This window comes from Carassius gibelio, chromosome A7 (assembly GCF_023724105.1).
Source record: "Carassius gibelio isolate Cgi1373 ecotype wild population from Czech Republic chromosome A7, carGib1.2-hapl.c, whole genome shotgun sequence".
In the NCBI taxonomy this organism is placed as follows: Eukaryota; Metazoa; Chordata; class Actinopteri; order Cypriniformes; family Cyprinidae; genus Carassius; species Carassius gibelio.
The window spans coordinates 38,630,098-38,643,148 of record NC_068377.1 but is presented as its reverse complement, the minus strand read 5'-3'; the positions used below and the strand labels follow the sequence as shown (position 1 = coordinate 38,643,148).

The 13,051-nt window shown below is 36.8% G+C and overlaps 1 protein-coding gene and 1 long non-coding RNA gene across 2 annotated transcripts; one reads left to right on the top strand and one right to left on the bottom strand.

The window, feature by feature from the left end:
• The first annotated feature begins 5,428 nt into the window (after window positions 1-5,428).
• On the top strand, window positions 5,429-8,581 carry LOC128017477 (C-type mannose receptor 2-like). Its single transcript, XM_052602890.1, has 3 exons — window positions 5,429-5,779; window positions 6,982-7,329; window positions 7,493-8,581. The coding sequence occupies exons 1-3, from the start codon at window positions 5,566-5,568 to the stop codon at window positions 7,852-7,854; spliced, it is 924 nt and encodes a 307-aa protein (XP_052458850.1). The 5' UTR covers window positions 5,429-5,565; the 3' UTR covers window positions 7,855-8,581.
• Window positions 7,607-11,911, bottom strand: LOC128017478 (uncharacterized). Its single transcript, XR_008184465.1, has 3 exons — window positions 10,631-11,911; window positions 9,836-9,907; window positions 7,607-7,755 (listed from the first exon to the last, which is right to left on the bottom strand). It is a non-coding gene; the product is annotated as an uncharacterized LOC128017478 (long non-coding RNA).
• Between the last annotated feature and the right edge of the window lie 1,140 nt (window positions 11,912-13,051).

The window sequence follows — 13,051 nt, the reverse complement described above, 5'->3', positions numbered from 1 at the left end:
TGCTGATCCACCATCTGGTCTGGATACGTACTGGATCCGGGTGACTGCAGTGACCCTCTGATCTGGACACAGACTGGATCTGGTGGCTACGGTGACCTCGGAACAAGAGAGAAACAGACTAATATTAGCGTAGATGCAATTCTTTGTAATGATGTAGCAAGTACATAGAGTGTTATGGGAAGTGTTTCCGGTTCCGGTTTACCTAATTAATGCAGCCTAAAAATCCTTACGGATTTGGATATTAAAAGCATATTAGTATGTTATGTGTAAGCCAGGTTAAAGATATGGGTCTTTAATCTAGATTTCAACTGCAAGAATGTATCTGCCTCCCGAACAATGTTAGGTAGGTTATTCCAGAGTTTAGGCGCCAAATAGGAAAAGGATTTGCCGCCCGCAGTTGATTTTGATATTGTAGGTATTATCAAATTGCCTGAGTTTTGAGAACGTAGCGTACGTAGAGGATTATAATGTAAAAGGAGCTAATTCAAATACTGAGGTGCAAAACCATTCAGGGCTTTATAAGTAATAAGCAATATTTTAAAATCTATACGATGTTTGATAGGGAGCCAGTGCAGTACTTCCTGGTTCTAGTAAGAACTCTTGCTGCTGCATTTTGGACTAGCTGTAGTTTGTTCACTAAGCGTGCAGAACAACCACCCAATAAAGCATTACAATAATCTAACATTTAGGTCATAAATGCATGGATTAACATTTCTGCATTTGACATTGAGAGCATAGGCCGTAATTTAGAGATATTTTTTTTATGGAAAAATGCAGTTTTACAAATGCTAGAAACGTGGCTTTCTAAGGAAATATTGCGATCAAATAGCACACCTAGGTTCCTAACTGATGACAAAGAATTGACAGAGCAACCATCAAGTCTTAGACAGTGTTCTAGGTTCTTACAAGCAGAGTTTTTAGGTCCTATAATTAACACCTCAGTTTTTTCTGAATTTAGCAGTAAGAAATTACTCGTCATCCAATTTTTTATATCGACTGTGCATTCCATTAGTTTTTCAAATTGGTGTGTTTCACTGGGCCGCGAAGAAATATAGAGCTGAGTATCATCAGCATAACAGTGAAAGCTAACACCATAATTCCTGATGATATCTCCCAAGGGTAACATATAAAGCGTGAAGAGTAGCGGCCCTAGTACTGAGCCTTGAGGTACTCCATACTGTACTTGTGATCGATATGATACATCTTCATTCAATGCTACGAACTGATGGCGGTCATACGTATAAGTACGATTTAAACCATGCTAATGCACTTCCATTGATGCCAACAAAGTGTTTAAGTCTATGCAAAAGAATGTTGTGGTCATTCTTAAGAGCAGATCATTTGTAACTCTAAGGAGAGCAGTCTCAGTACTATGATACGCTCTAAATCCTGACTGGAAATCCTCACATATACCATTTTTCTCTAAGAAGGAATATAATTGTGAGGATTCCACATTTTCTAGTATCTTGGACAGAAAAGGGAGATTTGAGATTGGTCTATAATTAACTAGTTCTTCAGGGTCAAGTTGTGGTTTTTTGATGAGAGGCTTGAAGGTTTTGGGGACATATCCTAATGACAATGAGGAATTAATAATAGTCAGAAGAGGATCTGTGACTTCTGTAAGCAACCTTTTAAGAGCTTAGATGGTATAGGGTCTAACATACATGTTGTTGGTTTAGATTATTTAACAAGTTTCTACAATTCGTCCTCTCCTATTGTAGAGAATGAGTGGAACTGTTCCTCAGGGGGTCTATAGTGCACTGTCTGATGTGATACTGTAGCTGACGGCTGAATGGTTGCAATTTTATCTCTAATAGTATCAATTTTAGAAGTAAAGTAGTTCAGAAAGTCATTACTGCTGTGGTGTTGGGAAATGTCAACACTTGTTGAGGCTTTATCTTTCATTAATTTAGCCACTGTATTGAATAAATACTTGGGGTTATGTTTGTTTTCTTCTAAAAGAGAAGAAAAGTAATCAGTTCTAGCAGTTTTTAATGTTTTTCTGTAGAATACGTTACTTTCCTGCCAAGCAATACGAAATACCTCTAGTTTTGTTTTCCTCCAGCTGCGCCCCATATTTCGGGCTGCTCTTTTTAGTGTGCGAGTATACTTATTATACCAGGGTGTCAAACTGTTTTCCTTAACCTTCCTTAAGCGTAAAGGAATAACTTTAACTTTAAGTGCTAGAAGAGAGAGAGTCCATAGTTTCTGTTACATCATCAAGTTGTTCTGAAGTTTTGGATATGCTAAGGAATTTGGATACATCAGGAAGATAACTTAAAAAGCAGTCTTTTGTGGTAGAAGTGATGGTTCTTCCATACTTGTTACAAGAAGTACAATTTACAATTTTGGCTATATGAAGTTTGCACAGAACTAAATAATGATCTGAGACTTGGCTGAATAATTTCAACACTATCAACATCAATTCCATGTGACAGTATTAAATCTAGAGTATGATTTCGACAATGAGTAGGTCCTGAAACGTGTTGTCTAACACCAATAGAGTTCAGAATGTCTATAAACGCTGATCCCAATGCATCTTTTTCATTATCGACATGGATTTTAAAATCACCAACTATTAAAACTTTATCTGCAGCTAGAACTAACTCGGATGTAAAATCACCAAACTCTTTAATAAAGTCTGTATGGTGCCCTGGTGGCCTGTATACAGTAGCCAGTACAAACATAACAGGGGATTTAACATTTGTTTCTCTGGATAATGTTATATGTAGCACCATTACTTCAAATGAGTTATACTTGAAGCCTGCCCTCTGAGAAAACCTGAAAACGTTGTTATAAATTGAAGCAAGTCCTCCCCCTTTGCCTTTTAGACGCGGCTCATGTTTATAACAGTAACCTTCGGGGGTGGACTCATTTAAAAGAATTTAATCATCAGGTTTTAGCCAGGTTTCTGTCAAACAGAGCACATCTATATTATGATCAGTTATCATATTATTTACAAAAAGTGTTTTCGAAGAAAGGGATCTGATATTCAATAAGCCAAGCTTTATCATTTGTTTATCCATATTGCATCTGTTTTTTATTTGTTGAACCTCAATTAAATTGTTAATCTTAACTTGGTTTGGACATTTTTTTGTATTTTCTAGTTTGGGGAACAGACACAGTCTCTATTTAGGCTTACTATTAAAGGTTCTGTTCTTCATGATCCCATGTTTTAAACTTTAGTTAGTGTGTAATGTTGTTGTTAGAGTATAAATAATATCTTTAAATTGTAAAGCTCAAAGTTCAATGGCAAGTGAGATATTTTATTGTAAAGAATTCGCCTACATCGAACGACCCGTTTGGACTACATCCCTCTAGTTCCTGCAGTAATGACGTCACTAAAACAGTTTTTTGACTAACCTACGCCCACATGAATACACAAACAGGGGGCGTGGTCTTGTTGCGCTCGCACAGAGAAGAGGAAGAGCTGCGTTTGTGTTTGTCGCCATGCCATCGAAACACTGTTATTTTCATCCAAGAGTCCAATCATCTTTGTTTGGCCTTCCCAGGGATGTTGTACTTGAAGATTAATGGTTATAATTTATGTTTAACTCGGTTCCCGAAAATTATAATCCACATGTAAAACTATTTACAGCACATTTTGCTGAGGACAGCGAGCTTCTTCAATCTCAATCAGTTTAAATCCAGATTTGCACAAAGATTATTCTTGAAAGATGCAGCAGTTCCCTCTTTGTCTGGAGAATGTGTTGTTTATGGATCACAACCGGTAAGTGTATTTTATTATTTAAGTTGGTGTGTTACATTCCAGTTACATTCCACATTTACAGTTTCTGTAACTTATTACACAAAGGGCAACGGTGTTTAGCTTTGTTAACTAGATGTTAACAAATAAGCTGGTGTCGAATCACAACACAGGAACCGCTGGCACAATCACAGCTCGTTACGTATTTCTGAAGGAGGGACTTCATAGAACAAGGAAGTCATCAGGCCATTTTTATGACAGTGAAAACAGAGGTATAAAGATAGGTGAATTGTGTGAAAAAGTGTGTGTTTTTTTACACGCGAAACATGAACACATGTTATATTTCACACTTTAAACACAATCAAAGCTTCAAAAAACACGAAAAACGTGACCTTTAATATTCATGAGGCAAGTAGAGCTGGACAAGACACTGACTAGAGCTGCAGGAAAATGGCATCATGTCAACACTGATTGACTGATGAAAATACAACTGCATCAGAATACAATGTTTCATACATTTTCAATTTTTAGTTTAGTTTCCTGCTCTTGTACCTCATATGTAAATACATTTACGCTGTATGCAGATTTTTTGTGCTATATTATGTAGCTTCTGCTGCTGTTCCAGAGTAAAAATGGTGAATGTGAACATGAACTTTAGAATTAAAAAATGAACCTTTTTATATGGCTTCGCCTCATGTCTAGTAATATGCATGTAGATCAGTGAAAAAAAAAAAGATATATATATATATATATATATATATGAGAAAAACATTAAAGAGAATAAGGTAAATGCGAGAAAGAGGTTAAAGTAGCATTTAAATCAAATGCAAGCATGATATGTAACTCCACTGAATGAAATTTACTGTTATATAAGTTGACATTATATGAAGAGAGCAACAGTGCGTAATGAAATTATGCGGATGTTTTCTGAGGCTATGATCTCCATAATTAAAGAGTTGAGTGTGTTGTTGCTGTTGTCTTTTATTTGCATGTTTTCATTTCTCTGTGTGATAGTGTTCATGAAACAACAGATACAGAACATGTTCACATTTTGTGAAAGTATTGTTTAGTTTGGGAAGCAGAAACATGTTGTTGTCTCTGACATTATCAAAACTGAAAGAAAATGGAAAACAGAAATGTAAATGTTGAGGTTGTTCCTGTGAAGCTGCTGGAAATACACTTCATTCCAGAACACACAGATTCTCCGTCTCCACCACATTCAAATGAACACACTTCCACAGAATTACAGTAACAAAGTCCAACACAAACATCAACAGTGACAGAAGGAAATACATGTGAATGAGGAAGAATAATGAAAAGGGCTTTTGTTTTAGAGTAATAAACACATGAAGCAGATATAATCATCACAGAGTGTGAAGCTGAAGACAGAAACATCAGACTCAGAACAGAAACACACGACCTCTAAAGTAAGAACAACTCACATCTTCATTCTTTATATTAGACTTTGAGATGTTAATATTGTCTTAACGATTGTGTATGATGCATTTATGTTCCTGTTATGATGGATTTTTAATTATAACTGAAATAATGATTAAAACTAAAAGGAATTAGTGAATTGTTCATTTATCTGTATTTCTTCGCCCTCAGAAATGGAGCAAACTCTATATTGCATTCTTCTTCTCGTTGGTGAGTGTTTGTGGTTTTATTTATGGTTTCTAGTTTTATTAGGTTTGATGCTGTTCTGAAAAGCATTAAAGCAGCGTCTCTCTTTCACAGCTCTCTGCTCCGTATCTGAATGTGTTCAGCGTCAGTATCACTTTATAAATGAGAAGAAGACCTGGACTGAAGCTCAGAGATACTGCAGAGAGAATTACACAGATCTGGCCACCGCTGACAACATGAACGACATGAACGAGCTGATGAAGAGTGTGATTGATGTACGTTTCTGGATTGGACTGGAGAGAAAATGGCAGTGGTCTTCAGGTGAACCTGCGCTCTATCTGAACTGGGCTCCTACACAACCTGATGGTAAAGATGAGTGCGCTGTGATGAGAAATGGACAATGGAATGATTTGGGATGTAGTAATAACTACCAATTCATCTGCAGCAACAGTGAGTGCAGCTATTTAAAATTAATTTATGGCAATTCAACAACCATTTTTTTATAGATGTGCAAATATCACATTTTTATGCAATACTAACCACTATTTTAATTTGATTATGAATATAGAGGTGACTGTATATTATTCACTTTCATTGTTAAAACAATTTCTGTACAGACACAATATTTCCAGAAATGAAAAGATTTCACACTATGGGGTAATTTGTCACAATGATAACCTGCAGTTAAAGAGATTAGAGATAAATAAATCTGAGAAAGAGATAATGATATGGGTCTAATTATTAATAATCATAACAATAATCGGTAACACTTTAGAATAAGGTTCCATTAGTTTATGTTAATGTATTAATAAACATGAACAAATTAAAAATAAAAAAAAACTACATTTTTTACTGTATTTATTCATCTTTGTTATGAAAATACAGTTATTTATTGTTAGTTCATGTTAATTCACAGTGCATTAACTCATGTTAACAAACACAACTTTTGATTTGAATAATGCATTAGTAAATGTTGAAATTAATATTAACTAAGATTAATAAATTCTGTAGAAGGATTGTTCTTGCTTAGTTCATGTTAACTAAAGTAGTTAACTAACATTAACTAATGGAAACTTATTCTAAAGTGTCACCCAATAATCTTCTGACAATAATCATAATGTTTATAAGAAATATATACAGCAGTGACTAGAGTTGATAAAGTTTGTTATTTCAGTCTTCAGTTTCTCAGTACAAACCTGTAACATCTTTATTTTACTTGTACATGAACTCAAGTCCAGTTCATGACACTTCATTAAAACAATTAATTTATTAGCTATTAATCTATAAATTACTAATCTACAGTCCAAATGAATGTTAACGAGCATATTTATCTGCAGTGTAACATCTTCCTCTGTTCGATGTTTCTCTCATCGGCTCTTTGTGTCTGAGTCAAGTCTTCATAATGGATCAGTAGAGAGAGCTTTAAAATCATCACAATGTTCCTCAGTGTTACTTCATGTTAGATCTTTAATATAATCCTGAAAATATAGTTCATATTCAGTAAATCACCAGCTGAAGAAGCAGCTCAATTCTTTGAGAGACGTGTTTCTGATGTTTCCACCACTGCTCCTGTTCACATCCAAACCAGAAAGCAGCGAAAGAATAATGAACAAACTGATTCATGAATCTTTTTCCATTTGTCTTTATTAAAGAGAACACAGGACTCATCTTTGTCAATCAGAAGATGAACTGGAGAAACGCTCAGAGTTACTGCAGACAGAATCACATTGATCTGGTCAGTGTGAGAAACCAGGATGAGAATGAGAAGATTAAGAAGATCATTAGTGATAATCACTCATCTGGATCAGATGTCTGGATCGGTCTGTTCAGAGACTCATGGCAGTGGTCAGATCAGAGTAACTACTCTTTCAGTTACTGGAACACTGGTGAACCTAATAATGCTGGAGGTTATGAAAACTGTACACATGTTGAAAAGAGCGCTCAGGGACGATGGAATGATGAGTATTGTAACAATCGATATCCTTTTGTGTGTCATGAAGGTGAGTAGATCCTCACAAAACACACTCAACCCATCATCTCCTCCAGATCTCTTAAAGTTCCCGCTACATGTCTGACATGACAAATTCATCCACAGTGTTTGTTCTGATGTTGTTTTTGGTCAGTCTCTCTCTAGTTTCTGCTTGTGCTCTGTTTGGTTTCCAGATAAACTGATTGTGATCAGAGAGAATCTGACGTGGTCTGAAGCTCTGAGATACTGCAGACAGAATCATGTGGATCTGGTCTCGGTTCATTCAGAAGAGATGCAGCGTCGTGTGATGAACGTGGTACACCTGGCGTCTACTGCGGAGCTGTGGTTGGGTTTACACAACTACTGCATCATGAACATCTGGTACTGGGTGAGCGGAGAGACGGTGTGCTATCAGAACTGGGCTCCAGGGAACGGAACCGAACCAGAAAACTGTAAACTTGAGAAGAGAAAAGGAGCAGTTCAGTCTGGAGGAGATCAGCGCTGGATCAGCCGTCCTGAAACTGACAAACTCAACTTCATCTGCAGCAGATATTAAGAGTGAAAGAGTACACAGACCTTCATGTGAGGAAACAAGTGCTTGTGTGTTCACTTCCTTTAACTTCATTTTCAGTCGTCACTTTATAAAGTAATAATTTTACATGTATTAATTTCAGTTCCGCAGACAGTCACACTTGAGGGTTAAAAAGGCAGAAATGTTTCCTTCAGATGTTTATGTAGTTCATATATAATCTTCAATAAACTGTTAATGTATGTTATACATTTCCAAATGTTTCAGCATCTTTGTGTTTGTTACCATATTTTGGGGAAAATAAAAATTTGTACCCAAAAATTAGCTAGACTTGACAAAATCCAAAACCCTCCCTTTGTAAAACTGGTACTGTGAATATACGGGTCCTTCTAAAATAATTAGCATATTGTGATAAAGTTCATTATTTTCCATAATGTAATGATAAAAATTTAAATTTCATATTTTAGATTCATTGCACACCAACTGAAATATTTCAGGTCTTTTATTGTTTTAATACTGATGATTTTGGCATACAGCTCATGGAAACCCAAAATTCTAAAAAAATTAGCATATTTCATCCAAACAAGAAAAGAAAAGTGTTTTTAGTGTGTTCAAATAATTATGTTCAGTTATGAACTCAATACTTGGTCGGGAATCCTTTTGCAGAAATGACTGCTTCAATGCGGCGTGGCATGGAGGCAATCAGCCTGTGGCACTGCTGAGGTGTTATGGAGGCCCAGGATGCTTCGATGGTGGCCTTAAGCTCATCCAGAGTGTTGGGTCTTGCGTCTCTCAACTTTCTCTTCACTATATCGCACAGATTCTCTATGGGGTTCAGGTCAGGAGAGTTGGCAGGCCAATTGAGCACAGTAATACCATGGTCAGTAAACCATTTACCAGTGGTTTTGGCACTGTGAGCAGGTGCCAGGTCGTGCTGAAAAACGAAATCTTCATCTCCATAAAGCTTTTCAGCAGATGGAAGCATGAAGTGCTCCAAAATCTCCTGATAGCTAGCTGCATTGACCCTGCCCTTGATAAAACACAGTGGACCAACACCAGCAGCTGACATGGCACCCCAGACCATCACTGACTGTGGGTACTTGACACTGAACTTCAGGCATTTTGGTATTTCCTTCTCCCCAGTCTTCCTCCAGACTCTGGCACCTTGATTTCCGTATGACATGCAAAATTTGCTTTCATCCGAAAAAAGTACTTTGGACCACTGAGCAACAGTCCAGTGCTGCTTCTCTGTAGCCCTTTTCTTGCACACGCCTGTGTACGGTGGCTCTGGATGTTTCTACTCCAGACTCAGTCCACTGCTTCCGCAGTTCCCCCAAGATCTGGAATATGTCCTTCTCCACAATCTTCCTCACGGTCCGGTCACCTCTTCTCGTTGTGCAGCGTTTTTTTGCCACACTTTTTCCTTCCCACAGACTTCCCACTGAGGTGCCTTGATACAGCACTCTGGGAACAGCCTATTCGTTCAGAAATTTCTTTCTGTGTCTTACCCTCTCGCTTGAGGGTGTCAGTGATGGCTTTCTGGACAGCAGTCAGGGCGGCAGTCTTACCCATGATTGCGGTTTTGAGTAATGAACCAGGCTGGGAGTTTTTAAAAGCCTCAGTAATCTTTTGCAGGTGTTTAGAGTTAATTAGTTGATTCAGATGATTAGGTTAATTGCTCGTTTAGAGAACCTTTTCATTATATGCTAATTTTTTTAGATTTATAGTCCTATCATACAATTTATCTCCAATCTTGATGATTCATGGCTTGATTTATGTACGTACAGTCAGCGTTGACTGACAAGTAGTCCTATGTCAAAAGTGTACATGGTCAGTTTGGATTGATTTATGACTATATGGCCTGTCTGTCAAAGCGGTTGCCATGTCATTGGGTGCTGTCCCACTTGACTGACATGGCAGAGGTGTGTGTAAATCAAAAGATCAAACATGTCTCAGATTTGACTTGTGTTGTGTTTATTACTGGATATATGATGGTTGTATCTGTTACCAGAGCTGTGGGGGTTTCTTTGGAGTTCCTTTCTGGCCTGTACCTTCCAGTCAGGAGGTGTTTGGGTTCTTCCTGGAAAAAAAAAATGGCTGAGTAAAAGTGACTGTATTGACACCTTGACATGATCAATGTTTGTTTGATCTACATGGTGTATGTTGAGACCTAGACACCAACAGTTATTTAACTCCGCATCTAACCAAGCCAATGAAGAGATAAATAATTTAATGTTATCTGAAACTAATAAAATCAAACAGGCATTCATTAATGTTAAGAATTAAGAGTTACTATCCATAATATGTGATGTGTAAAAGGAGTTGAAATCTCACGTTAATTTTAAAACCAACTTTAAACACACACACACACACACACACATTGATTTTCCATGTTCTATGGGACATCCCGTAGACGTAATGGTTTTTTTATACTGTACAAATTGTATTTTGCATCACCATACACTTAAATCTACCCCTTACAGAAAATTTCATTAATTTTAAGATTTTCAAAAACACTTCATTCTGTATAATTTATAAACTTGTTTCCTCACAGGGACAAAAACAATCCCCAATGATTTTGGATACTGTCATCATTGTTCCCCATAACATGGGGTATACCTGAACCACACACACACACAGTAAAACTGAGTAAACTAAATTTTAATTATGAGCAAAATCGTATTTGTTGTTTTTACTTTGTGTTATGTTGTGTTAATTTTATCTGACTAAAGAAATATGCAGATGTTCTCTCCAAACATCCAAATTTCAAACCAGCAAAGGCAATTTAAACCATTGTTCTCACCTTTGATGTCTTCTCTGTGGCAATGGAGAATTCTGCACTTCTTCCCACCAGAACCAGATCAGCTCAGTTGAGTCTTTGCCTCTGCAGAGCTTGGCAATACAGAATCAGGAACAAACTAGAATAATAACTTTACTCGTAATAAATTACTCAGAGACTTGTTTAAAGGTTTTTACGCATCACCATTGTACATGGCTTCGCTTTATTTTAAACACTAACTCATAAGCAAAATATTAACAAGTAAAAAACAAAAGTAAAAGCGTAAGTCTTCACCCCGAGATGCGGCAGGGGATGTGTCCAAACCATAACATTATATAGTCCCAACAACAATACATCATTTCTTCCGGATGCCTCCTTTTGGTAAAACACATTAACACATCTGCTTGCACACACACACTAACAGTCAGGTTGCTATGGATACAGGAAGTTAACATTTCCTTTTTTGGCAACCCCTCTTCTGCACACATACATTAAGTAATTGCTGCTCTATCTTCTTTCCATTAAAGCAAATTAATCTTTTCTTTAAGCTGTTACAAAATCTTAAGGCGTAGGCTAAGTAAGTGACTATTGCTAAACTGCACAGCATCCTCCTTCCTGTGTTAATCAGATTAAACACATTACAATACAATTTTTAGAAAGAAAGTCCATCCTGCAATCCAGATTGCAAGATGCATTTCCTTGCACACTCATTGTTATCTTAGCAAAAAGCAAGCATACGTGACAGTCTCAACTGGCGTATGTGACAGTCTCAACTGTTGAGCAAATGTTAACATCATACATTTCTTATTACTGCCCTTTAGAGTTGATGTCTAACAAATCATATATCTCATTGTTACCTTTTAAGGGTTTTCTGGTCTTGCAACAGAGGTTTGCAATCTCAAGGCCTCGATTCCATTTGCCAGAGACTGTAACTCTAAATCAACATTAACCAACTCAATACAATTAATGATTTCTCTCATCATTTTTATTATCTTCTTATTCATGCCTTCTTGTCTTCGCACCAGTCGAATTATTCTTCTTATCTTAGAAACGATTTTCTGCTGGTCCGTCGGTTGATCTCCTCTTCTGTTTCTCTCGACGCTTGTCTTTCTTCTTTTGTCGTTTAACTTTCTTGCTCCAGTCTTTCTGGAGGCCTTCAACAAGTAAATCATCCAAATCAATCTTTAATTTACCTGATTCATTATCACAGTTACCCAGTGAGACACGATTGGAAATATTGTGACTAGGTGACCCCATCTCAAAATTGGGAATCTCCAAAACAGTTACGTAAGAAATGTTTTTTTCATTTAATAATCTAACCTGTAGATAGTATGTGTACTTTCAATGAACAAATATACATTTGACTTAAACTCAGTAAAATAATTACACCTACCATTTTAAACATGTTTAAAAGATTACACATTGTGTGTCACTAAAGCAAGGCACACTGTCTATTGTCTTAAAAAAAAATTAAATAACGTAATGAGAGCAATGTTTCTTTAGATAATTTATGCACACAAGTGCTTTTTTTTTACACGAGTAGAAAACTCTTTGGATGTGTTTGACAAACACATAATTTCTACATTGTTACGTTCCCAGTTAATCTAGGGCTATAGGACCACGTAACAGAATAAAAAAGGTGATGTGTGTGTCATATCAAAAACAAATTCTTTATTTTACAGGTATGGGAGGATGTCAAGACTTCGAGAGGGGGCAAGGCCAACATAACAAACAAAAATCCCTCTAACTATTAGGGAGAAACTAACCAGACTAACAAAGACAAGAAACAAAAATACAATAAGAATAAGCCAACTCCCTTACTAGCATAAACAGGAAAAAACATAAACAAAATGGCACCCACCTCTCTACTAACCTTCCCACTTAAATTAACAATACAAGTTTAACAGATAACAAATACAGACAAACAAGATAAGTCTCAAAACAAACCAGATTCCTTGTCACAGGCTCCAGTTAGCACAAAGGTGTTAACACAATAACACTATAGAGGAATTAACCAAAATAACTCCAGCAAACACCAAAGCTGTCTGGGTTGAGAACAGAATCCTCACGATGCAGCCTCCACACACACACAGCTTGTGCTGCTTCTTCTTCTTCTAGTGTTTAATGGCGGTTTGGCAGACCAACATAAATGGGGCACAGAGCCGGCCAAGCCACTAAGCGACCCTTGCAATTGCAAAGGGCCCCGTGGCCAGCAGAGGGCCCCCTTGAGTCACTGCTATATAGTGGGTGAAAAAAATCATACAACAAAAGTAACATAAAATAAATAAATAAAAAGAAATGGGCCTACCGGGCTCTTTATCAGGCATCATGATAAGCACAATTGTTTTTTATTTAGTTCTTTATTTAGACAAGAAACGAAAATATCTTTCTGGCCATGAAAAACGACAAAAGAAAAGGCTGGAAGAAGAGAAGAAGCAAGAAGAT